Source organism: Dysidea avara, chromosome 9, assembly GCF_963678975.1.
Source record: "Dysidea avara chromosome 9, odDysAvar1.4, whole genome shotgun sequence".
Taxonomy (NCBI): Eukaryota; Metazoa; Porifera; class Demospongiae; order Dictyoceratida; family Dysideidae; genus Dysidea; species Dysidea avara.
Genome location: NC_089280.1, coordinates 4,914,713 through 4,942,130, shown reverse-complemented (window position 1 = coordinate 4,942,130; position 27,418 = coordinate 4,914,713). Strand labels below are relative to the sequence as shown.

Below are 27,418 nucleotides of genomic sequence, written 5' to 3'. Positions count from 1 at the left end.
TAGACACATATACACAATATACAGCTATCACATACAATTGGCAGGACTCAAATCTGTGACCAAACCACAACAGCTGCACATAATTAGCACAGGTGCTTTACCAGCTTATTACTGTTTATTTTGTGGTTTGTAAAATTAATGGTTTTTCTCCTAATAATAATAATGATGATGTCATTTTGCAGAAACCCCATATAGCTCATAAATTGTCCTTTGTTCAATAGCACATTACACAAGGTGTTTCCTAAGATGATGTCATCATGGGCAAAGTTATATATTTATATATAAGCTATCCACTGATGATCAATTCCGGTCAGTGTGTGCTCATCTTTCCGTACTTGGTTAGATAAGGGAATTTTCCCTCAAGTGATGGACAAGGACCAATTGAGAGGTGCTGATTTTAAATTACCTCAGACTGAGAAGAATCCTCGAAAAGAAGCTACTTTTATATCAAAACTCTTTTACTGGTATGTGTTTACAAGTACAAGGGAAAAGTTTTAGGTTTGTGAAATGAAAGTAGGGACTCAGGTTGAAGATATTATTATTATTATTAGCACTTTACAGTGACCAGCACTGAAGGTCTGACAGCAACATGTGCTGCAGCCTTAGGATTACCTAACCTAATTTCAGGGACTTAGACCTAATGACTTGACTTACTGACTGACTGATAAGGTGTAACAGAAAAGGGCCAAAGTAAGGAAAAAAAGTACTATCGTCAGGGGCGGATCAAGGAGCTGGCAAGGGGAGGGGCACAAACAAGGTAAATTGTAGGTGGTTAATTGGGAAGAGCCAGATTCTCTGCATTTTTGAAGCAGCAAATAATCACCTCATAGTAGTGTCTCACTGTTGATTTTTGCCATTTTGGCCTTTTCAGATGGTTGTGAAGTCTTAAAAAGCTGTTTAAATGGTTCTGAATGTCTTAAACAACGACAACACGATAATTATGTTTAGAGGCGCTTGGTACGCACGAAAGTGCTGGGTGACTATTTTTACAGACTTTGGTTCACTTTGGTTTCAAGTGAATTTGTATTAAATGCTAGTAAAATGTACATATTTTCAGGCATGAGTTGATAAACTGATCTTGGCCTGACATAGGGGAGCTATTTTAATCAGAAGCATAGCTGGCTCCACAAGGTGGGGAGCCAGGACATTTACCATCCTGGATCCGCCATTGATAGTTGATATTTAATCCCTACTTTAGTCTATAGCCTTAGTATAACTAATGAATTACACTTTTTTTAGAAATAAGATTAGGTTTTTGTTGGTGCTTACTAGTTTACTACATAAAATAGAAAGAAAAAAAAAAAGAAAATTAAATCCATTTAGAAAAATTGAATCCATTCACAACTTTCTTGTTTACATTGTTTGTGAAGTCTAATGTTGTAAAGTGTGAGATAAAAGGCATGTCATTATCGATGTATCAAAGCGGTTTTGTTGAATGGAACAGGTGTTTACTAGCAGTTTACAGAGGCAATTCCAGCAAGATCAGCATTCACCATGCCAAACTACGACAGTTAGAAGCTTTATTTTTACTGTTGGATGACGAACACTGCTTCATTTGATGCAGACTATATGCTTGCCTCTTTACATAGCCATTGTGAGATATAGTACCACCTGGGTGGAACTATGATATACAATGTGATGCAACTTCAACATGCATTGTTTTTGTATGTGATGCTTGGTGGGATAAGTGTATAGGGAGACTGCAGTAGTGTAGGTATTCTATACAGTAACTTTAGAAATACAATACGTGTATATGCTGTGGGATACTGCATGTATAATAACCACTGTTTCAGTGTTACAAATGAATTATAGCTTTAATTATATACTATGATGATATCATACTTCTAAGGAGCGGCCAGTTGTATATTTTTGGCATATAGTTTCACCTCAACCCACTACTACTTTGACACCTCAGGTCAAAAGAAACCACAGGGTTAGTTATATTTCACATAGTCATACTCATGATTGCTTTGACCACTGGAGGTACCATGATATAGCCCTGACCACAAATGCTTTGATGCTGAGGCAGTACAATGCATTAGTTCGATCCCTTTGATTCTATATTGAGTTGCTTACATAAGTGTTCTCAGGAAAAATTATTGCATCGCATAGGCCACTAAGCATTACTTATAATAATTGTTTCCACGATGTGGGAATCATTTTTCTACATTCAGTCACATGACAAGATGGCTCAGACGTTCACCAGGGTACACATTCAGTTGGATCAAAGGAAACATGAAGCCATCTTTTAACCTAAAACTACAAGCACAGGAAAAATTGAATCCATTCACAACTTTCTTGTTTACATTGTTTGTGAAGTCTAATGTTGTAAAGTGTGAGATAAAAGGCATGTCATTATCAAAGCCACAATTTGTCATTTTTTATGTAGTCAAGCTCCTCAAAGTACTCACACCTGCACTTGTAGTACATCTTAGTTAATAAGCTTGACCTTGGGTTGTCTTACTAATGGTGCAGTTTACCTACGATATAACTTACAGGAGCATTCCTGGGGTTCCAGAAACCCCTCTAAAATTTAACTTGCAGGCTTGCTGCAGGAACACCAGATTATCTTTGTTTGTATGGCAGCACAATAACTATACAGGAAGTATAGCTATGCAGTATAATAAGAAACTTACATTGATTCCTCAAAAGTGAATACAAAAGTACGTAGTGAAAAAGTTAAAGGTCAAGATATCTATTAGTGCAGTCCGCAGTTGTATTTTAATAGAGCAGTCAAAACCACTCTAATAGAACATTCATAATGGTATACTATAAAATAGGCATTAAAGAAAATATAAACTGTGCAGCTAGCTAACTGACCAGCCATAAGCCCTAATTGACATTTAGGACTTGCAGAAAAAGGGAACCAAGTATGCATTTGGTTATAAATGAAATGAAATAGTAGGCATTTTAGTGTTCAAAATTTTCCAGCAGCTGTAACCCACTATGGTAACTAGTAGGGATTGATATACAATGACTTAAATGTGTTACCATTCAGTGGGTAATAATCTGTACTTTGATTAACTTGGTCGTTATGAACCAGCTCTATTAAAGTTGGTGGACTAGCAGTACAGATATGCGAGACAGGTATTTCAAGTGTTATTATAGTGGCAATTCCTGGAAGTCATGTGCACTATTTATAAACCAACTTGGTTTTATATGTCTCCTGTCTATAGCGTTTACTTGAATCATTGTAATGGTTTAATACTGTGCAGTTGGTTGGATCCCATCTTTTGGATTGGATACAGACGAGAGTTGAAGCAGGATGATCTGTATGCTGCACCTGAAGAAGCTAGATCCCAGGATCTTTCTGAGTGCTTCAACAAGTATGTTTATATTTATACTGTTGCAATGAACTCTTGCTAAAGTGTAAGAAAAGCTACGTATCTACCATGATGAGCTATAATACAGCAGATTTTAGACCTATCGCTGCTATAAAGTATATTACATATGTCATAATTGTTGCTTCATCAAAACGCATTGAGTGTTATATTCAGTGTTGAATTCAGTGAACTACATCTTGCAAAGTTCATGCTGTTTTCAGTGCCAACATACTACATAAATATGACATTGTAATATTGGTAGCTGTTTTTTTTTTTTTGCTGCTGTGTCAACATTAATGGTGCTTATTGCTAAGTGACACTCTCAATTTTTTTTGTCATCAAAATTATGAAAAATGCTCCTAAGCAATGATCTAGAATAATTTGTCTAACAACTATATTTAGAACTGGTACAAAGAGAATAGTACAATTACATGAGATGTAGTAGGCTGTCTATAAGATTTTAAAAGATGGAAGAAGACAGCAGTAGTCAATGATCATGAATAGTAGCAATGCATGTAATTGACTAGCAGTGTAACATACTTTCATCTTTTAGATATTGGTTATCTGAAACAAGGCGTATCCACAAAGGAATGAAGCCTCGGTTGTGGTTTGCTTTATTTCGATGTTTGAAGTGGCAAATTTTGCTTCATGGATTTCTGTGTGCTGTGAAGGTATGAAGTAGCTATATATTCATCAGAAGAAAAAACACTAACTAACTTAGCTGTGATGTACTTTTGCATGCAAGTGTCATGAAATTATTTCTAACTTACAGTTCATACCCATAATGGCAATACCTGTTCTATTGGGATATCTATCACAATTCTTCTGTGAAAAGAAAGCATTAGAAGAACTGTCTTTAGTAAGGAATGACAATGATTCTGAGGTTTTTGCTTCTGAAGAAACAACAATAAGCAGAAATGCATATCTGTATGCAACAGGACTGATGTTGGTCATGCTATGTTTTGCAGTGCAGTATACATGGGTGTATTACTGGTCAGACAAGATTGGAATGACGAGTAGAATTATTATGACAGGAGCTATTTATAGAAAAGTACGGACAATAAAAATTTCTACAGTAAAAGTAATTTATATCACTTACATATCACTTATCACACCCCCAAGAAAAAAGGTTGATATTACATCCCTAGATAAATAATTTGGTTCAAAAATTTATTATTTTACCACTGAAAACAAAAAACCTTGTTATTTCAGCCGACCAACAATTCAGGTTCTTACAACTGTCCATTATAGAGAGTTCCATTTTATGCAGCTACATTGATCTGGTAAATTATACAGGTATTGTGTCTATCACACTCCACCATTGGACAGTTATCAATTGGACACATTGTAAACCTTGCTTCCAATGATGTTCAAAGATTTAACCAGGTACATGTGAAATATATTTTGTTTGGTATTGTAACAATTTGATCTTACAGGGTTTTGAATATATCCATGAACTATGGCTAGTACCAATTTTGATACTGTCATTTACATACCTATTGTGGAGAGAAATAGGACCAAGTTGTCTAGTTGGGATATTCCTAGTTGTGTTTCAGTCTCCAGTGCAATACATTTGTGCTCGGCTATACACAAAATGGAGGTAATAGCATGAATTAATATATTAAACTTAATTAGTCATCATCTATGTCACATATTATTTGTGCCTTCAGTATTACAGTGACTTCTGAAGTTGACCACAAACTGAAATAGCTCTGTGTGTGTGTGTGCATATGTGTGTGTGTGTGTGTGTGTGTGTGTGTGTGTGTGTGTGTGTGTGTGTGTGTGTGTGTGTGTGTGTGTGTGTGTGTGTGTGTGTGTGCGTGTGTGTGTGTGGGTGTGTGCATATGTGTGTGTGTGTGTGTGTGTGTGTGTGTGTGTGTGTGTGTGTGTGTGTGCATATGTGTGTGCATATGTGTGTGTGTGTGTGTGTGTGTGTGTGTGTGTGTGTGTGTGTGTGTGTGTGTGTGTGTGTGTGTGTGTGTGTGTGTGTGTGTGTGTGGTTGTGTGTGCATTTATGGCTGTTTTTGCTGTAGTATATATGTATATGTATGCACATGCATGCTTACATGTTGTAATTACTTAATGGCTTTTTGTAGTTGCTGTACGCTGTAATTGCTCTCATATGCCATACTTTTGTCTTGATTCACAATCTTAACCACGATGCTATTCTTGCTATACCCACAGGTTAAAATCAGCTAGAGTGACAGACAAGAGAGTGAGAGTGATGAATGAGATCATCAGTGGTATGAGACTGATCAAGATGTATGCCTGGGAGTGGGCAATCCATGAATATGTGAAGAAGATCAGAAAGTTAGTATCCCATTCATTGTCACTATCATCATCATCTGTTGTATGGTAGGAAGGAGAGCAACATCATCACTCAAGCTAGTATGATTAGAGCGGTCAACTTGGTGGTTTTCTATACCTCAACTAATTTACTCAACTTTGTCACCTTCTCAACATATGCTGGATTAGGCAATACCCTAACTCCAAAGAAAGTATTTTCGGTCATCTTCATATTTTCCACTATAAGAATTTATTGCATTTACTTTCTTGTACTTGCAATACTAACACTTTCAGAAATGAAGGTTGCGATTCGGAGAATTGAGGTATGTAGCTGTAAAGAGCTATGACTATTTGTACATCTTCATGTTAAGTGCAGTCCAACAGTATATATGAACAAAATTTTTTCAAGATCTTGCAAGAGAAACTAGTCATTTTTACAAGAATCCTGTGAATTCCTGCAAGAATCTTGCAAGAGCTATATGTTTGCAAAAAAACCCGGTCATTTCTTGCAAATCGTGCAGGAATCCTTCAGCATCTTGCAGGATAATTTTTGCTATAGACCATAATTTTGTCCATTTGTTATACATCTCACCATATAGTAGGAAATGCTTAAGCCTTGGTGAATAGCTATTGGTGAAAAACACTTTGGTGAATCACCATCTTTTATTATTATCATTAGCACTTTACAGTGACCAGCACTGAAGGTCTGACAGCAACATGTGCTGCAGCCTTTTATAACATGTTACGGTGTCACCACACATTGGTATTAGCTAGAGATGACCGGAAATGTACTTTGGCGGGCAAATTAAAGGACGTGCAATTTATCAAATCGTCAATGTTTTATGCCACCAATGTTTACAACTATACAGTATCATTGAGATGATTGCACTTAATACAGCAATGAAGAGTAGCTATACTGTATATACTTTGTATAAATCCATTACTGTGTACATACTGAGATTATCACTACATACATCGTGCGTTGTTTTAGAACCTACTATTACTACCAGAACTTGATGATACAATAACTGGTACAGATAGTGATCCAGTCAACACAACTAGTAGATCATGTTCTCCTAATGAGTCTCCTCTTAAGTTGGTCAATGAAGAAGTCACTAATGATAGTGGACGCGGATCATTCTCTAATGAAGTTACTCCAAGGGTTATAGTCAATAATCTAACAGCATCCTGGACACATGTTAGAGTTAAAAAACACTTATACAGTATCCTCATGTATTTGATGTTTGTAGGATAGAGAGAAAGTTGTTTTAAAACATATCAACTTCAGAGTAGATCAGGTGAGGTGTTTAGTAGAAGCCAATTGAAATTACAAATAATGATGTAGTCAAGAAGGTTACTGGTAGTAGTTGGTCCAGTGGGATCAGGAAAGGTGTGTTGTCTATCTACTATAGTTGCGAGGGTTACTCTGATTTCCATCATACTTTACCACTATTATAGTCATCGATATTGCAGTGTCTACTGAAAGAACTAGAAACATCGGATGGGTCAGTAGACATTGAGGGCAGTATATCTTATGCAAGTCAGGACCCATGGATATTTTCTGGAACAATTAAACAAAACATTTTATTTGGACAAGATTATGATGAGGCTTGGTATAAGAGAGTAGTGGAGTGTTGTTGTCTTGTCAAGGTAAAAAACAAACTTCATAATCTATGAAGGAACACTGGCATATCTATTTAAGGACATTAATGAGATGCCATTTGGTGATGAAACTTTGATAGGAGAACGAGGAGTGAACCTTAGTGGTGGTCAGAAGGCTAGAGTGAACCTTGCCAGGTGTGTATAGATCATGTGAGAAGCAGTAATGGTGTAATGTCATGTGTTGTGTGTAGGGCTGTGTACAGGGACAGTGACATCATGTTGTTGGATGATCCTCTGAGTGCAGTAGATGCTGCAGTGAGCAGATGCCTGTTTGATGGGTATAAACTACTTAATGTAGTGATGGATTGTAGATGTTATTGGTGTTATGATTATAAGGTGTATATGTGGAGTGTTAGCTGATAAGTTGGTGATCTTAGTGACTCATCAGTTACAATATGCTGAACATGCAGATCATATTCTAGTACTGAAGGAGGTTTGTGTGTTGAGCTAGACAAAGTGATGATATAGTGTTGTTATTTGCATATGTTAAGTAGGGGTGTGTACAAGGATATGGAAATTATGAGGAGTTAACATCAAGTGGTGTTGACCCTACTGAGCTATTTGATGATGTAGAGGATAATAAAAAATCAGCTGATATAATAGTCCAAGAGGTTGTGGCAAACAAAAGCAATCATAAAATGGAAATGGCATGTCAAAAAGTTACTGAGTGTCCGGACCCGTTACACGAAGAGGAAATGAGAAACCGTACACCATTAGTCAGTGATCGTGATGCCAGCACTGACTCACAATCAAAGCAGAATACATCACTATCTTCTGAGGCATCTGTACTGTCCGATTGTGATGAAAATGAGTGTGTGTGTGTGTGTGTGTGTGTGTGTGTGCGTGTGTGTGTGTGTGTGTGTGTGTGTGCGTGTGTGTGTGTGTGTGTGTGTGTGTGTGTGTGCACGTGTCCTTGTATGGCATATGAGAGCGAATTATACTATACGTAACTCCTTTTATTGTACTTAGAATTTTGCACCAGATATCTTGTTCTTGAGTGGTGGTATATAGACATGTAATGTAAGCCTAACTCAGAGACATGAATTCACTCTAGAATGTAGTGAATGTTGTACCAGAAGAAGAGAGAGCTCATGGAACTATCTCTAACAGAACTTACTTTAAGTACATCCAGGAGGGTGGAAACACACTGATTACCATTATTTTTATATTAATGTTCATCTTGGCTGAGGTAAGCAAAATTTACATTACGCATGTAGCTACATTGCTGGCACAAAATTTACTTTTACAGTGCAGTATTGTTGCAGCAGACTGGTGGTTATCAGAATGGTAAGTCGACATCACAATTGGGCACAATGTGGCAGCATAATACAATTTATTTCACAGGGCTACCCAAGATGGTTCTTGCTCTCCACAAGTTGAAAACATATCATTTAATACATCCACTTTTGACCTTACCACTCACCAAAGAATCGGAATATATGGTGGAATTATTGGAGTCACCATATTCATTGTATTGTTGCGAGCTATACTAGCATTCCTGATATGCCTTGCTGCAGCTCGTAACTTGCACAACAAAATGTTTGAATCAATATTAAGAACACAAATGCTGTTTTTTGACACCAATCCTGTTGGTAAGTATATTCCTAAGGACAAAAGAAGCCACAATTATTGACATCATATCCCACAGGACGTATTTTAAATAGATTTTCAGCTGACACGGGACTGCTAGATAGTGCACTACCTCACCTTTTCCTTCATTTCTTTACGGTAATCATTGTATTATTATATATTTATTACAGCTTCTGATGTTGTAGATATTGTTGAGGATTTGTGCAATTGTAGTCGTTGCCTGTATTGCTAACTACTGGTTGGTGATTCCTGCCAGTATCATCATTGTAGCAGTTTTGATATTTCGCTCTTTCTTCCTTCACACCTCAAGAAATATACAAAGACTTGAAGCAATCTGTATGTAAACCCAAATCAGGTTGTATGAAAAAGATCGTTGTATATTTCTACACAGCTCGTAGCCCATTATATTCCCACATTTCTGCTACAATTCAAGGCTTGTCCACCATTAGGGCATTTAAAGAACAGATGAGTTTTCTCAATAGATTTCACTTCTACCAAAATGAGCACACCAAAGGATGGTACATGAAAATTTCTACCTCCCGATGGTTTGGAATCAGACTTGACCTAGTGGGATCAGTTTTCCTTACAATCGTGATTTTTAGCTCAATTCCCCTTGCAGACAGTAAGAAGTATTTGTTTCATTTAAATAATCGACACTTTTCTCTGCATTTGTAGCACTTGATCCAGCTTTAGTTGGTCTAGCAATGCTTTATGCAGCATTTCTGGTCGGCTTATTTCAACACTGTATACGTACCAGTGCTGAAGTAGAAAACTTGGTAACTGCATTTGTGTACACAAGTAAACAACAACATAACAATTCATGTAAATCCTTAGATGGTATCAGTGGAGAGAGTCATGGCTTATGGTAAACTAGAAAGTGAAGCAGAGCTGGAAACTATTCCACATGACAAAGCTCCTCCTGTTGAATGGCCTGACAAAGGAGTGATTGAACTTCATAACACTAAATTTAAATATGCCACTGATTATCCCTACGCATTGAAGTCAATATCTTTTAGAATTGAATCATGTGAAAAGGTTGATAACTAATTACTATTAGACTGTGACAAGTTGTGTGTATACATTATATATTAGATTGGTATTGTGGGTAGAACTGGAGCTGGCAAGTCTTCATTGTTGGCAGCATTGTTCAGATTAGCAGAACCAGAAGGATTGTTTGAAATTGATGGAATACAAATAACAGACATAGGACTACATGATCTTCGTAAAAAGATATCAATTATTCCACAGGTGATGTGTTGTGTATATATTGTAGTGAAATTTAGACTAGTGTGTGTGCATGATACAGGACCCAGTACTGTTCAGTGGAACTGTGAGGTATAACTTGGACCCATTCAATGAACTTGAAGATCACCAACTATGGAATGCATTGGAAGAGGTTTGATGAGATGCTATAACAATCATAGCTAATCACTACAATCAGGTACAACTGAAGGAGATAATAAGTAATTTGGAGAATGGGTTAGAATCACAAGTGTCTGAAGGTGGTTCTAACTTTAGTGTGGGTCAGCGACAGTTGATGTGTCTAGCAAGAGCACTATTGAAGAGGAACAAGATCCTTGTGATTGATGAAGCAACTGCAAATGTTGACCTAATGTGAGTTACTAAGATGTTAAGAGTGAGAGCTGTATGATGGTGACATGTATTGAGTACAGAACGGATGGTATAATTCAGGAGATGATCCGCAAGAAATTCAACCATTGTACTATCCTTACTATTGCTCACCGACTGGAAACAATAATGGACTCTGATAGAGTACTGGTGGGTTGGGATGATAGTGAATAATTGTGTAGATGTTGTTGATTTGTAGGTTTTATCTTCTGGTAAAGTGGTAGAATTTGATACACCATTCAACCTCCTACAGAAACAACAGTCAGTGTTTCATAGTATGGTAAAGAGAACTGGTCCTGCAAACTCAGAAAGGCTTAAGGAAATTGCTGCAACTGTAGAACAATTAAGAATCGGGACTAGCAGTAATTGACAATACATTTTTAGATTATAAACCCACTATATATATATATATATATATAGATTAGTTTAATTGCCAAGCACCTCAGTGCAAGACAAGTACTGTTGCAGTTTGAACTTTCTGTATATTAACCATTTATTTATTTATTAATAATATAAGTCATTTATTTATTTATTAATAATATAAGTCATTTATTTGTAGCTGTGTTTGTCTGCAACAGAAGTACATGATGTAAGGTGTTGTGCAATGAAATGATGATGTAATGTGGCAAAGGTTACAATTGTTGTGTATATTTAATCTGTAATCCAATAAGTATGTGATGGGTCTTTGGCTGTGTCTGAATAACTAAGAACAGCAAACAACTACTGGAGAACAACCTTACAAAAGCAGCGGTATTTGTAGTGCCACAAAACTAAACCTCAAACAAACTTTAAGGTTTGAACACCAGTGATTGCCAGCACAATTTTTATATATTGGGTACCAGAGAAGCTGAAACACTGCTTTGTGTGACATGATGCAGACAAAATAGAGTAACAAAAATGGAAAACACAGTAAAAGTTCAGATTTGCAGCTGGAAGAGAGGCTAAAGATTAATTGAACAGTCACACTGTATGTTGAAATATATCCTAATAAGACATTCACAGGTGGGTATTAGATACTCCAATAGAGCAGTAAAGACAAGATTTTCTAAGAGCCTATTTGGGGCACAATTAACTGAACATAATTTGAGCATATGTAAATATACAGTATTAGGAAAACAATCAGTAATAAGCAATTTCATTTAAGTAGCTATTCACTGGTTCTGTATGGTTATGAGTTATATTAACAAGTCCTGCATGTGGTAGTTTGGTAAATGAGGTTATTGTATAGATGACAGTGAGGGCAGTAAAATGTTTCCATCCTGATATATTTTGTATAGACTTAATTTGTGACAGACCAGTCAGTACACTGTCATGCACCTGTACTCTCACAATAAATAGCAAGATAAGTAGATTCCTGTGCACTAAGCTGCTGATTGCTGAGTTCCAGTATTATGTTGGCCACACCAGCTGTCCTGAGGGTTGCTGACAACAAACTGCTGGAGACTGCATTTTAGTTACTGTCCTACTGTAAAAGTTTTGAAGATTCATAAAGTACAGTGTGTGGGCTATAAAGTACAGTTCACACCACAAACTGTACTTCATGAGGACTTTTTCATTTGATGTCACCCACGCTAAGTTCTCAATATAACATATAATTTTTATTGTGCCTGTTTCAACTATATACTGAACTAGCAAGATGAACACAGGCTGAGTTGATTGTCGGTATAAAATTATATGGCTTTATGTGATGACTTCATATGCAACCTACTACAGTATACCTGGCTATAATTAGTTTTCTGTGTATAAAAATCAAATCAGTGGTACAGAAACTCCATATATCTAGCTATAGTGCTATATACAGTACACATTGTCCTTTGTGAGATCAATATAGTCTCAGTATTTGTTGATGAGATAGTGTATCCATTAGTCCATTATGACATGATCTCATCATTCTAGGAAACATCTTGTGCATTGCACACTTTTAGTATATAGAGCTGCAAACTGATGACATCATCATTATAATTATTATACATAGAAAAGCATTTAGTAAAATTACATACTGTACACAGTACTGGAATGTTGACAGGCTTCACTGACTTCCGGGGAGTTTTCTGAGTACTGTAGTGAAGCCATTCAAGATAAATGGCATCATGATGAATAATTTTCTGTTATATGGTAGAGAAGTAGGGAACAAAAACAAGCAAACCAACCATCTTCATCCACAAGGTCATATCAGAATAGTTATTTCTTCAGAACTATTAAAGAATGGAACACCTTGCCACTAAATATATTAATTTATTATTGAAACCTCTGACTCTGATTTATTTACATCACTTTTACAATCATATTATTGCACTTGTAATTAGACAATTTGTCTATTCTAACTTTCTTTTCTTGAGCATACCTGCATGGATGACTGCTCAGTATAAATAACTGGTAGTAATCAAGGCAGATCGAGGATGACTTATAGTTAGATTGAGTAGAGAGTGTTCGTGTTGCTACTAGCCAGATAGGTTATCAGAATTCATGATTGCTATGAATCTCAATGTCTGCACTGTACGTATGCACTGTATAGACTTGCCAGTATTGGGTCCAAACATATTGGACACGTTGTTGATTCTAAGTTTTGTTGTGGCCATTCCTCTTGACACGAGGGGCAGTTGTCATGGTGATTATTGACGCCACATTAATGTAGAGGGATTACAATTATTGTGTACTAATTAACAGGCTTGTTGTACAATACAACGAAGCTGAAATACTATAGCAATAACACATACCTGGGCCATTCACGTTCACCTGCAGCTAGGCACTTTTCACTACTTAGTATCTTTTCAGCACTGCCCTGACAAGCACACGTTAGACACATATACACAATATACAGCTATCACATACAATTGGCAGGACTCAAATCTGTGACCAAACCGCAACAGCTGCACATAATTAACACAGGTGCTTTACCAGCTTATTACTGTTTATTTTGTGGTTTGTAAAATTAATGGTTTTTCTCCTAATAATAATAATGATGATGTCATTTTGCAGAAACTCCATATAGCTCGTAAATTGTCCTTTGTTCAATAGCATAATACACAAGATGTTTCCTAAGATGATGTCATCATGGGCAAAGTTATATATTCATATATAAGCTATCCACTGATGATCAATTCCGGTCAGTGTGTGCTCATCTTGCCGTACTTAGTTATATAAGTGAATTTTCCCTCAAGTGATGGACAAGGACCACTTGAGAGGTGCTGATTTTAAATTTCCTCAGACTGAGAAGAATCCTCGAAAAGAAGCTACTTTTATATCAAAACTCTTTTACTGGTATGTGTTTACAAGTACAAGGAAAAAGTTTTAAGTTTGTGAAATGAAAGTAGGGACTCAGGTTGAAGATATTATTATTATTATTAGCACTTTACAGTGACCAGCACTGAAGGTCTGACAGCAACATGTGCTGCAGCCTTGATTACCTAACCTAATTTCAGGGACTTAGACCTAATGACTTGACTTACTGACTGATAAGGTGTAACAGAAAAGGGCCAAAGTAAGGGAAAAAGTACTATTGTCAGGGGCGGATCAAGGAGCTGGCAAGGGGAGGGGCACAAACAAGGTAAATTGTAGGTGGTTAATTGGGAATTAAGAGCCAGATTCTCTGCATTTTTGAAGCAGCAAATAATCACCTCATAGTAGTGTCTCACTGTTGATTTTTGTCATTTTGGCCTTTTCAGATGGTTGTGAAGTCTTAAAAAGCTGTTTAAATGGCTCTGAATGTCTTAAACAACGACAACACGATAATTATTTTTAGAGGCGCTTGGTACGCAAAGAAGGTGCTGGGTGACTATTTTTACAGACTATGGTTTGCTTTGGTTTCAAGTGAATTTGTAATAAATGCTAGTAAAATGTACATATTTTCAGGCATGAGTTGATAAACTGATCTTGGCCTGACCATAGATACTATAGCCTTACTATAGTATCTATGGCCTGACATAGGGGAGCTATTTTAATCAGAAGCATATCTGGCCGTAGCTGGCTCCACAAGGTGGGGAGCCAGGACATTTACCATCCTGGATCCGCCATTGATAGTTGATATTTAAAGTAATCCCTACTTCAGTCTATAGCCTTAGTATAACTAATGAATTACACTTTTTTAGAAATAAGATTAGGTTTTTGTTGGTGCTCACTAGTTTACAGAAAGAATTCTGACAAAGTCAGCATTCAACCAGCTGTAAATGACATTTGGAAACTTTATTTTTATTCTTAGATGAGCACTTTGTATGGTGCAAATTTATGCTTGCCTTAATACACAACCATACTGAGATACTATCCAGGTGGTACCATAGTGACACAACTTTAACAGGCATTGTAATGCTTGGTGGGGCCCTATGAGTGTATAGAGAGCACCGAGGGGAGCACTGCAGAAGTATAGGCATTATGTTTATATATAGACTAAAGTATGTAATGGATTTAGAAAATTAATATATGTGGGATACTGCATTTATAGCCTGCATGATTATTTCAGTATCAACTCAATGAGTTGATATGTAATAGTTATACCACGACTAGGGATTTTAAGCCGCCCAAAGGGCAACAGGCCTGAGGGCTAAGGGTGAATATATCAGCAAAACCCAACACAGTTGTGGTATAGCTAAGTGATATATACGTAGCTATCATTCTAGGCACACTCACCATGATAAGTGAAAGAACTAACGAGCACTCACCCCGTTTGTTTTATAGATCAGTATCTGATGATTGATAACAGTGTGGGATAATAGCCCTCGATCAGAACGTTATTCATGTGTCATTGTGCTTCTACACACAACACCAGAAAAATTGTGATTGCGGGATTTAGTTAATTTAGTTTTACCATTTTGTACTTCATAGCGTAAGCAACCAATTATTGTCATATAGATTACAAAATGCTGTAACGTCATAAGCAAACATCACACAGATCTCTGACTTGAACCAATAAACTTACAGGCTCTTTTTGTTTTGTACACTTTTATAGGCACCTAGAATATTTAGTTTAGGAGCCAGGGTCGTTTGATTGCAACCTGAGATTTATTTAACTGTATTATCATTACTGCAATAAGTGTAATGTATGAATGTAAGTCACCACTTCATCACCTAGTTACAGTGAGTGAGAAAAAATTATTTATAAATACTCCAATCTTCAGTATGTATTCTAAATTATTCATCCATAAATTTGCAGAATTTGCACCAATCACCAGGACAGTGTGATTTTTCAAACAAAACTGTTGCATACGCACATACACATTACACACAGGTTATTATGGGTGCAACAGTTCAATTAATATAATTATTTTGTTAGCTATTTATATAAGAACTTCAGTATAACAGTCTTATGTGCTTGTACACACACACACACACACACACACACACACACACACACACACACACACACACACACACGCACACACGGCACAGGGCCCACTCCGTCCGTATCTTGTTCATACATTTCAACACATATTATAATAAACATTATGCAGTATAGAATTAGCTACTGTGACATCTTCACTAAATTGTTCCTGGAATGCAAGAAGTATTTCTATAACAAAGCAGCATCTTCATTAGATAGCAATGCTTCTGTGGTGTTGCTGTTCAACTTCTTTACCACCCATTCTGCATGTGTTATACTTTAACAGGTTGGCATCTGTGTCAGGTACTTCTCCTCTTGTCTAGTCACAGTTCAACAACTTAGCATTGAGAATCCCAAATGAGGGAATAGCTTGACCTGTGACACTCACAATTGTGACCCATAGGCGGGGGAAAGGGGGGGGGGGGGGGTGGGGGCTAAAGCCCCCCCTCAGAATGATATCACACCGAAATTATCTTTCTTGGAGTGGGGCTGAAAACCGTGATAAAGATCGAGATACTCTAATAGAGCAGTCACTCTAATAAAGTAGTCAGTGTGTAGCGAGCTATGTAAGGATTTTTATGTTGTTTATCAGCTAGAAATGGTAGCTGGTGAGGTGGAAAGCTCTTGTCAGTTGGTTGTGACCTTTTTTTTTTTTTTTGGTCTCACCTTACCAAACTATAGAAATAAGTCTGGGTCAGCCCAGCCCCCCCTCATATCAACTACTTCCTCCGCCGCTGTTGTGACCTGTTATTACTTGATGTTCAAACCATTTTCTGTTTAATACACATAACAACCTTGTGAGGGCAATGGTCAAAGGGAATCCTTCTCATCAACATTGTGTATCTTGGCCATTCTCTGTAAGTGCAGTTTTTCTACTATATTAATTTTAATAGTTCTCTATCCTCAGGCTGATTCAGAATGGTTGGCATCCAGATTACTGCCTTGCTGCACTACCCTCTCGAAATTCCATCTTGTAGTGTCATTCTAGCCACCACATGTCATACTCACATGTAGCATTAAAATCTTTTATACTATCCTTCATGGCTTTATAGTGGAGCCCATTTTCTCTTCTGTCCATAACTTTAGCTTCTTTGAAGGACCGAAAACTATCAGTGCCGGTGTGAACCTACTTCAAGGCAATTCCATGTGGTCTTCTTTTCTGTCCATTCAAACTATTTAAACTTTTGTGAAGGTCACTTTGTAACATCAGACATGTATTTCACCTACAAAGACAGAAGAAGACTGATAATGAAATGATAGAAAATAGCCAAGATTTACCTCATCTTGTCTAGCAAAAAATCCAAATTTCAAGATATTTACCATAAATGCAACCAGTTTTATTTTTGTGACGATAATACATGACTGACGATAATTGGTTGCTTACACTATAGTCTACATTAAGCCTACCAACTTTGCTATTGGGACAATAAGTCGTACTTATAATTAGCACTATACTATATACCATGGTGATGTCGCATTTACTTGAATTGTAATGATTTAGTTGGTTGGATCCCATCTTTTGGATTGGATACAACAGACGAGAGTTGAAGCAGGATGATCTGTATACTGTACCTGAGGAAGCTAGATCCCAGGATCTTTCTGTATGTTTCAACAAGTATGTTTATATATCTGACCAAATTTGACATAATCATTCAGGCTTTCACACACATCCAATTCTTTGATTTTAACCAACTGTAACTTGATTACTAAGTGTGCTATTGACCTAACATTTTCACACAATTCTTCCATAATAGAATGAAATGACAGGTCAAAATTTGAAACTAATGTCATACTCTTACATTAAGTTGTGGTCCTTTAAAATCATAACTGGAAGCCTGCATGGTTTGTCAAATTTGGTCAAATACTGTTGCAATGAATTCTTGCTAAAGCATGAAGAGTCATCTAATTCAAAAAGCCATCAACCATGATAGTAGTAGCTATATAAATATACAGCAAGTTTCTGATCTGTTGCTGCTATAATTAAAGTATATACGTATGTCATAATTGTTGCTTCATCAAAATGTCCTTGAGTGTTATATTGTTGAATTGAACATCTTTCAAAGTTCGTGCTGTTTTCAATGCCAACACTACATACATGTAACATTGCTAGTGCTAGCTCTGGCATTAATATTTTGCTGTTGTGTCAACTTTAACGGTGCTTATTGCTAATTCACACTATCTGTTAAAACTATGAAAAGGACTCCTATAAGCAATGATCTAGAATAATTTGTCTAACAAATGTATGTATAACTGGAGATAAAAAGAGAATACAATTACATGAGATGTAGTATATAGGCTGTCTAAGATTTTAAAAGATGGAAGAATACAGCAGTAGTCAATGAATGGCAGCAATACATGTATATAATTGACTAGCAGTGTGAAATTATTGCATACACTTTCATTTTTTAGGTATTGGTTATCTGAAACAAGGCGTATCCACAAAGGAATAAAGCCTCGGTTGTGGTATGCTTTGTTTCGATGTTTGAAGTGGCAAATTTTGCTACATGGATTTTTGTATGCTGTAGAGGTATGTATGAAATAACTATAATTATATATGTATTCATCATAGGAAAAAATGTTAAGCATCAGCTAGATATGTATACCTAATCACATTTCACATTCACAATAAAATTTATAGCTACGTATATGATTTTTTGTATGCATGTGTCATTAAATTATTTCTACCTTACAGTTCATTCCCATAATGGCAATACCTGTTCTATTGGGATATCTATCACAATTCTTCTGTGAAAAGAGAGCATTAGAAGAACTGTCCATACTAAAGAATGACAATGATTCTGAAATACTTGCTTCCGAAGGAACAGCCATCAATAGAAATGCATATCTGTATGCAACAGGACTTATGTTGGTCATGCTATGTATAGCAGTGCAGTATACATGGGTGTATTACTGGTCGGACAAGATTGGGATGATGAGTAGAATTATTATGACAGGAGCTATTTATAGAAAAGTAATAATTTCTATTATGCAATGTTATACATATACTGGAACCTCTTTTGTCAGTATCAAACTCTCCAGAAAATTCATAATACACCCTTGTAAGGATAAACTTTCAAAGTTGTAGTCTCCCATACAATTTTACTACTTAAAAGGAATACCTCTTTATTGCAGCCAACTAAAAATTTGAGTTCTTAAAAGTGTCTATTATATGGAGAACTCCATTGAATGCAGTCATGTACCTGATAAATTACACAGGTATTACGTCTATCACACTCCACCATTGGGCTGCTATCAATTGGACACATTGTAAACCTTGCTTCCAATGATGTTCAAAGGTTTAACCAGGTACGTGTCAAATAATAATATGCGGTACTATTATTATTATCAGATCAAACAATGTGATCTCACAGGGTTTTGAATATATCCATGAACTATGGCTAGTACCACTTCTGACACTGTCACTTACATACCTATTGTGGAGAGAAATAGGACCAAGTTGTCTAGTTGGGATGTTCCTGGTTGTCTTTCAGTCTCCAGTGCAATACATTTGTGCTCGGCTATACACAAAATGGAGGTAATAGCATAAATTAATATATACAACTTAATTATAGTTATCATCTATGTCACATATTATTTGTGCTTTCAGTATTACAGTGACTTCTGAAGTTGACCACAAACTGAAATAGCTGTGTGTGTGTGTGTGTGTGTGTGTGTGTGTGTGTGTGTGTGTGTGTGTGTGTGTGTGTGTGTGTGTGTGTGTGTGTGTATGTGTGTGTGTGTATGTGTGTGTGTGTGTGTGTGTCTGTGTGTGTGTGTCTGTGTCTGTGTGTCTGTGTGTCTGTGTGTGTGTGTGTGTCTGTGTGTCTGTGTGTGTGTGTCTGTGTGTGTGTATGTGTGTGTGTGTATGTGTGTCTGTGTCTGTGTGTGTGTGTGTCTGTGTGTCTGTGTGTCTGTGTGTCTGTGTGTGTGTGTATGTGTGTGTGTCTGTGTGTGTGTGTGTGTCTGTGTGTGTGTGTGTCTGTGTGTGTGTGTGTCTGTGTGTGTGTGTGTGTGTGTGTGTGTGTGTGTGTCCCACCAGGTGGGACTTTGGGTGCCCACACCTTCAACTGTAAGACATGGTACAGCCTCCTGCGGGTTACTAGTCCTGCCCCAGGAGGGCATGCCTGCGCTGACTCATAGCACCTGAGTAGCGCACAGGTGCCCCAGTGCTGGCCACTGGGCAGTGGTAGCTGAAGGCTTTACTTTTGCTTTGCTTTGCTTTGCTTTGCTTTGTGTGTGTGTGTGTGTGTGTGTGTGTATGTGCGTGTGTGTGTGTGTGTGTGTGTGCAGGGGCAGATCTAGGATTTATAAAAGTGGGGGGGGGGGGCTAACTCAAGGTGCTAATCTCTTGGGTAGAGGTAGCGAAGCACACTTCCCAGCATGCAAAGCATGCTGGAACTAGGGGGGTCTGGGGGCATGCCCCCCCAGGAAAATTTTGAAAAATAGATACTAAAACACTGCAATTTGGAGACATTTCCACATAAAATTCATAATATTTTCTGCCTGTAGATATTTTATATACTGCATTTAGATTATAGGTATGGCTCTCTGAAGCATTTTGCTAATGGAAAAGTTTGGGTAGGTACAGACAACCAAGTACATGATGCACCCCTCTCACAATTGCACAACACTGAATAGGTGCATGTTAGAATAATAATGTTGAAAGTGGAAAATTTTGAAATTTGAACAATACAAGATTGAATCTGAGAGCATTTTCAATGGAAATTGTGAACCTGAATTAAGTATTGTCATACATATTAACTACACAAGTAGATGAATGAAACCCTTTAAACAGACCAATTCACTTCATTGCATGTATAGGTGCAGGCAGATTTGGAAAAATTCCATAACAGAACCAACTACATGTTTCCAGTGAATGTTCTATTAGAGTAGTTAGCTGACTGCTCTATTAGAATATCTCGATCTTGTAAACCTCCAATGCTGATCCGGGTCCTTGTTGCATAAATTTTAGCATAAATCCACTGATAATACCTTGGAAAGACGTTTATAAGGTGGTTTTATGAGTATTTGTATTATTAGTGATCATATAATTATGCTAAGACAAAATTTCATTATAATACTCAGCATATTGATCAAGTAAAGCCTAAATATGAAGGGGGGGGCTTCAGCCCCCAAAGCCACCCCCCCTGGATCCGCCCCTGGTGTGTGTGTGTCTGTCTGTGTGTCTGTCTGTGTGTCTGTGTGTGTGTCTGTGTGTATGTGTGTGTCTGTGTCTGTGTCTGTGCCTCTGTGTGTGTGTGTGTGTGTGTGTGTGTGTGTGTGTGTGTGTGTGTGTGTCTGTGTGTGTGTGTCTGTGTGTGTGTGTGTGTCTGTGTGTCTGTGTGTCTGTGTGTCTGTGTGTGTGTGTGTGTGTGTGTGTGTGTGTGTGTGTGTGTGTGTGACTGTTTTTTTTTAAGTGTGTATATGCATGCTCACATGATGTAATTGCTTAATGGCTTTTGTAGTTGCTGTACACTGTGATTGCTGTATGTTGTAGAGTGAGAGTGATGAATGAGATCATCAGTGGTATGAGACTGATCAAGATGTATGCCTGGGAGCGGGCATTCCATGCATATGTGAAGAAGATCAGAAAGTTAGTATCACATTCATTATCACTATCATCATCATTTGTTGTATGGTAGGAAGGAGAGCAACATCATCACTCAAGCTAGTATGATTAGAGCGGTCAACTTGGCAGTTTTCTATATCTCAACTAATTTACTCAACTTTGTCACCTTCTCAACATATGCTGGATTAGGCAATACCCTAACTCCAAAGAAAGTATTTTCAGCCATCTTCTTATTTTCCACTATAAGAATTTATTGCATTTACTTTCTTGTACTTGCAATACTAACACTTTCAGAAATGAAGGTTGCAATCCAGAGAATTGAGGTACGTACCTACTCTAAGGAGTTATGACTCTTTGTACGTCTTCATGTTAAGTGTGCCAACAGCAGTACATTTGTTAGATAGACATCTTACTACATATGTAGTAGAAAACCGTGACTTGGTGAATTATTGGCATGGTGAATCGCTGTGTTTTATCACATGTGATGATGTCACTACACATTCACATTAGCTAACAATGGCTGGAAATATATTTTAGTGGATAAAAAGTTGGCAAATTAAAGGACAATTCGCCAATGTTATATGCTGCCAAAGTTTTCTACTATATATGGTATCATTGAAATTATAATTATAGTTGCATTTAATGCAGCAAGCTAGTATTTAAAAGTATACTGTACTTTGTATAAATCCAATACCATGTACATACGTACATTGTACGTATGTTAATTTAGAACCTACTGGAATAAGGATAAAAAATAAACTTAGTTGTTGTGAAACAGTCAACATTGAAAGTGTAGATGTAAAGGTTGAATCTGGCAAGTTCTAGAACTTTCTTGAGAATTGTGTATAAATAGATAGTGTAGCATGTACATTTTGCTGGTGTTATTGTACTACTGGTGTGCTGTTGTTATTTTGCTGTTGCTGCTGTATTTTTTACTGCTGTTGATTAAAGAGATTCTTAATCAAATAGACTGTGTATAGTTTCTCTGGAAATAGATTTGGGCTCAGTATCGTGGTCTTTACAACAATTTCTTGGTAGCAGAGGATGGTTGAAGGTTAAAAGCTGATGACTATGGAGACTAATAGTGAGATACTAGAGTTAGAGAAAGGTTTAGAACAGCAGCAAGGTAATGAACAGCTTGAAGATAGCATATTAGAGAAAAAGCTAAAGTAAAGACACTATTTACTAAGACAAGGCGTAGAACACTAGTTTTGATACAAGAAAAAGATGTGACTATAGAAGTTATTAAGGATGCTTGTGAAGATTTAGATGAGGCTTTGGCAAATGTTATGGACACAATGACTAGGTTAGCAGATGCTTTTAGAGAAAGCAGAGATCGTAAAAATGGTGATAAGCTCAGCCAAGAAATAGAAAAGGTTGAGTTAGAGTATAGTAAGTAATGCACAAGATCGTGTGCAAGACACCTTGGATGAACTGAATAAAGTAGCTAACCTCAACAAGTTTGTCAGGAGATTAGAAGAAGATAAGTTTCAAACAGTCAGAGACAATAGCTGATTATAAGACTACAGCCTCAAGGGAGGTATCAAAGTCAGAGGATTTAATAGCACACCAGCAGTCTGAACATGTAAGAGATAATATAAAACACCAGCCGCGAGTTGTAAGAGAAGGCAGCATAGTAAAAAGTAAGATTCCCACTGTGTCACTTCACTCGGCAGTGGATCATCAGATTACAGTACCAGAAAGAGGGGCATATTATCCATTGGATGAAGGGACAAGCCAGAATATGGCTGATTCTGCACTGATTGGACAAGACCTGTGGAAACAGCTTAAAAGGGTTAGTATTCCTGTTTTCTCCGGTGATAAAAGAACATACTCAAATTGGAAAGCTGCCTTTTTGGCCTGTGTGGATCAGGCACCAGCCACCCCAGAATACAAACTCCTTCAATTACGACAGTGTTTGGCTGGAGAAGCTTTAAAGACAATTGAAAGTTTGGGACACAGTGCTGCAGCATACCAAGCAGCAAAAGAACGATTAGAGCGAAAGTTTGGGGGTCAGAGAGGACAAATAGCCATATACTTGGAGGAAATTGACAGTTTTAAGCCGGTTCGACCTGGAAATTACAAAGATATTGAAAAGTTTGCAGACCTATTGGATGTTGCTATTGTAAATTTGAAGGAAACACATTATCCTGAGGAGTTGAGAGATGGTATGTTGTATATCAAATTACAAAGAAATTACCAACTCAAATGCTGGCTGCTTACCATCGTTGGGTGTTTGAAAACTACAAGATTGAAAATGTTGAGGTGTTGCATGAATGGATAGTTCAGGAGGCAGAATTCCAGATGAGGCTATAGAAACAGTCCAAGGTTTGTCTACTGGAAGGCACGGAAAGCCAGAGACTAGATCTCATGGTTTTAGAGAACCTCATCAGACCTTTTTTGGGAGGTCAAATGCCAAGCTGGAGTCTGGTGAATCCCGAGGTCAGAGGTCATGTAGAGTTTGTGTCAGAGGTCATGTAGAGTTTGTAATAAACAACATGGAACATGGACATGTGATGAGTTTAAACAGCTGAATATCCAGAAAAGGTGGGAATGTGCAAAAAGGTTAAGACTATGTTTCCGTTGTCTGGGCGAGGGTCACCTGGGCCAATACTGTACACGTACCAGAGTTTGTGGCTTGAATGGTTGTAAAGAGCTTCACCACCGACTGTTACATAGAAGTCCAGTTACCTTACCTGATAACGTTGAGGAATCACAGAGAATAGCAACAAACAAAAGATCAACAGTTAAGGTTGATCAGCCACTTACTACTGAGGCATCAAAGTGTACCCAAGAAGAGAGGGTCCCAGTGACAAGAGTGGATTCCCCCAGGGAGGGGGACCAAGTGACATCAACTCAAAATACCACCATGGTTTCTGGAATCTCGAGTAATATTGCCTTAAGGACAATACCTGTATTTGTGAGGAATGGACATAGAAAGTTGATGGTTAATGTTCTCTTGGATGATGCTAGTACTAAGACTTACCTGAATACGGATGTAGCATCAGAGTTGGGATTGAAGGGTAAGCTTCAGAGAATAAATGTAAATGTATTGAATAGCCGGGTTGAAACTTTAGAGACTTCACCAGTTAAGCTTTTGATAGAAAGTTTAGATGGAAATACTACTTTGAAAGTGACTGCACTTACAACAGGTAGAGTTACCGGGAACATGAAAGTTATTGATTGGGTCGAGTGTGCAGGAAGATGGCCACATTTAAGAAATATAGAGTTTCAAAAATTAGGACCTCGACCGATAGTTGATGTGTTAATAGGGCTGGATTGTTCTGATTTACATTTTTCTTTCAGGGATATACGTGGTGAACCAGGCCAACCTGTGGCTAGACTTACACCACTTGGGTGGACTTGCATTGGACCTGTCTATAATGAGGGACAGGCTTGTATGACTAATTTTGCTAGAACTTACTTTACCACAGGGGACACTGATGTCAGCAAGATCGAAACTGTATTACAGAAATTTTGGGAAGTCGACAGTTGTAGTGGAGAAGTGAGTTTCTTATCTCCTCAGGATAAACTGGTGTTAGAAAAGACAAAAAAATCAATTCAATTTGTTGATAGTCATTTATAGAATCTCCATACCATGGAAGGGAGATTCAGTGTATCTACCTGACAACTATTCTGTGGCGGTGAATCGTTTGAAGAACGTTGAGAAACAACTGGCAAAGGATCCTGAGGTGGCCAGGTCCTACCAAGAGACCATTAAACAACATTTGGAGAGAGGTTACATCAGGCAAGTTAATCCTTCGGAGAAGTCCCACAGACAGTGGTACTTACCACACTTTGCGATAGTTAAGAAGTCAAGGTTGACAACTAAAACCCGCATTGTATTTGATGCTTCGGCTCAATGTGATGGAGTGTCTTTGAATGATGCTATACACCAAGGGCCAAAGTTACAGCAGGAATTATATCAAGTTCTGCTACGTTTTAGAAAGCTCCCAGTAGCTTTGATATGTGATATAGCTGAAATGTATTTACAGATCAAGCTTTATCCACAAGATCGACCTAGTCACAGGTTTCTGTGGAGAAATTTAAGTTTGGAGGAAGACATAAAGGAGTATGAGTTTGATCGGTTAGTATTTGGTTTAAATTGTTCTCCGTTTTTGGCACAATTGGTGACACAACATCATGCTAAGATTTATCAAGAAAGATACCCTATGGCTTCTGAAATTATATTAAAGTCAACCTATATGGATGATAGTATGACTTCAGTTGTGAGTGAAGATCAGGGAGTACAACTTTATCAAGAGCTATCCGACCTTTGGGAGGGGGCAGGAATGCATGCCCATAAATGGCTATCAAGTTCTGATGTGGTTCTTAGTCAGATTCCAGTAAAGGATAGAATTTATGAGATTGACCTAAACAGTGACCCCTTACCTTCAGTCAAGACACTTGGAGTAATGTGGCTAGCTATGGAGGATGTGTTTATGTTTAATTCTAAAATGATGGAACAAAGGTTTGAGTTAACAAAGAGAAATTTTTTGAAGAAAATTGCAACCTTGTTCGACCCATTGGGCTTTTTGTCCCCTTTTGTAATACAAGCAAAAATGTTAATGTAAGAAGTGTGGGTACAAGGTGTAGATTGGGATGAAGAGTTACCACTGGATACATCTACACGAGTGACAACATGGTTCAGAGAATTATCAAGTTCACTAAGTGTTAGAATTCCAAGGTGTTTACAGTTGAGGAAGGAGGTGAGCTCAATTGCAGTGCATGTGTTTGTGGATGCTTCACTGGAGGCTTATGGTGCAGTAGTTTATGTAAGAGTCAAATATCAGGATGGAAGTTTATCAGTACGTTTAGTTTCATCCAAGACCAAGGTGGCTCCACTTCAGTCAGTGAGTGTACCACGTTTAGAGCTCATGGGAGCTGTGTTAGGGAGCAGGTTAGCGACATCAATTTCAGATGCTTTAGATATGGAGAAACAATCCTATACTTTCTGGACTGATAGTGCAAATGTTCTATGGTGGATTAGGGGATACAGTAGAACATTTAAGTCATTTGTTGCAAACAGAGTGGGAGAAATACACTCATCCTCCTCTCCTGATCAGTGGCGATATGTTCCAACAAAGTTAAACCCAGCAGATTATTTGACACGTGGAGTTAAACTTATGGAGTTAGTAGAGTTGAGGATGTGGTGGGAAGGTCCAGAATATTTAAAAGAAGATGAATCCCAATGGCCAAGAAATGTTGTTGACAAGAGACCTGCATCAGCTGTAGAAGAAGTTAAACAGAAATATACAATGAAAGAACCATCAGAAGAAAAATCAGCCTTTATGACTACCACAACAAAGATAATTTGGCGATTACAACCAGAACGTTTCTCCAGCTGGAATAAATTAACTAGATTACAAGCCTGGGTTATGAGATTTACAACAAATTGTCGTTCTCACCAGCATGAAAGATTGTTAGACAAAGGGATAAATTTGGAGGAAATAAGGGATGCAGAAAAACTAATTTTGAAGACAACACAGAAAGAATGTTTTAAAGAAGAGTATACAGCCATAATCGAAAGAAAGAAATTACCTAAAAATAGTAAATTACTCAGTTTATGTCCACGACTGGATGATGATGGGGTGATGAGATCAGAGGGCCGACTAAAGTATGGTGAATTCCTTCCATATGATGTAAGATATCCTATTATCCTGTCCAGGAAAAGTTGGATAACCAAACTTATTGTGAAGCATCACCATGAGTTGGGGAACCATAGTGTGGGTACTAACCAGAATTGTCCACTTTATCATCCAAATATTGGATTGTGGCTGCCAGGGAAGCAATCATTGAGTGGGAGAGAGAGTGTGCCATGTGTAAGAGGAAGAAAGCAAAGAGGACAGAGCAAATAATGGCACCTTTACCATTGAATAGGCTGACAACATCCTTGAGGGCTTTTGCAAGAGTGGGAGTAGATTTTGCTGGACCATTTATCACGGTACAGGGTCGAGGAAAGCGAAGACAGAAACGCTACTTATGTCTTTTCACGTGTCTCACATGCAGAGCTGTTCACTTGGAAATTGTTTATGGCTTGGATGT

The 27,418-nt window shown here is 37.6% G+C and overlaps 3 protein-coding genes across 9 annotated transcripts; all 3 read left to right on the top strand.

The window, feature by feature from the left end:
• The first annotated feature begins 293 nt into the window (after positions 1-293).
• LOC136265591 (ATP-binding cassette sub-family C member 4-like) lies at positions 294-11,631 on the top strand. Of its 4 annotated transcripts, none has more exons than XM_066060461.1 (30): positions 294-464; positions 3,216-3,326; positions 3,877-3,994; positions 4,096-4,374; positions 4,620-4,709; positions 4,760-4,923; positions 5,508-5,633; positions 5,683-5,932; positions 6,601-6,807; positions 6,860-6,907; positions 6,955-6,999; positions 7,068-7,259; positions 7,312-7,406; positions 7,463-7,549; positions 7,608-7,704; positions 7,766-8,083; positions 8,326-8,460; positions 8,521-8,558; positions 8,616-8,863; positions 8,920-8,999; positions 9,047-9,197; positions 9,253-9,483; positions 9,537-9,637; positions 9,696-9,896; positions 9,954-10,109; positions 10,168-10,257; positions 10,303-10,475; positions 10,535-10,640; positions 10,690-10,751; positions 11,050-11,631. In XM_066060461.1, the coding sequence occupies exons 1-30, from the start codon at positions 367-369 to the stop codon at positions 11,081-11,083; spliced, it is 4,131 nt and encodes a 1,376-aa protein (XP_065916533.1). In that variant the 5' UTR covers positions 294-366; the 3' UTR covers positions 11,084-11,631. The 4 variants fall into 4 exon arrangements, with proteins under 4 accessions (XP_065916533.1, XP_065916532.1, XP_065916534.1 ...); XM_066060462.1 differs by lacking the exon at positions 11,050-11,631 and adding an exon at positions 552-757 and having other exon boundaries at positions 382-498; positions 10,690-11,043; XM_066060460.1 differs by lacking the exon at positions 11,050-11,631 and having other exon boundaries at positions 295-464; positions 10,690-11,043.
• A 1,891-nt stretch (positions 11,632-13,522) lies between these two features.
• On the top strand, positions 13,523-25,836 carry LOC136265592 (ATP-binding cassette subfamily C member 4-like). 4 transcript variants are annotated; one of them, XM_066060467.1, is made up of 10 exons: positions 13,523-13,596; positions 13,652-13,751; positions 17,306-17,405; positions 18,214-18,331; positions 18,497-18,775; positions 19,021-19,110; positions 19,176-19,339; positions 21,302-21,397; positions 21,447-21,696; positions 22,369-25,836. In XM_066060467.1, the coding sequence occupies exons 3-10, from the start codon at positions 17,359-17,361 to the stop codon at positions 22,423-22,425; spliced, it is 1,101 nt and encodes a 366-aa protein (XP_065916539.1). In that variant the 5' UTR covers positions 13,523-13,596; positions 13,652-13,751; positions 17,306-17,358; the 3' UTR covers positions 22,426-25,836. The 4 variants fall into 4 exon arrangements, with proteins under 4 accessions (XP_065916539.1, XP_065916537.1, XP_065916538.1 ...); XM_066060465.1 differs by having other exon boundaries at positions 17,306-17,419; XM_066060466.1 differs by having other exon boundaries at positions 17,306-17,419; positions 22,354-25,836.
• Positions 22,445-27,231, top strand: LOC136266581 (uncharacterized). Its single transcript, XM_066061583.1, has 6 exons — positions 22,445-22,499; positions 22,583-22,765; positions 23,050-23,541; positions 24,028-24,910; positions 24,960-25,844; positions 26,025-27,231. The coding sequence occupies exons 1-6, from the start codon at positions 22,445-22,447 to the stop codon at positions 27,229-27,231; spliced, it is 3,705 nt and encodes a 1,234-aa protein (XP_065917655.1).
• Positions 27,232-27,418: the final 187 nt, after the last annotated feature.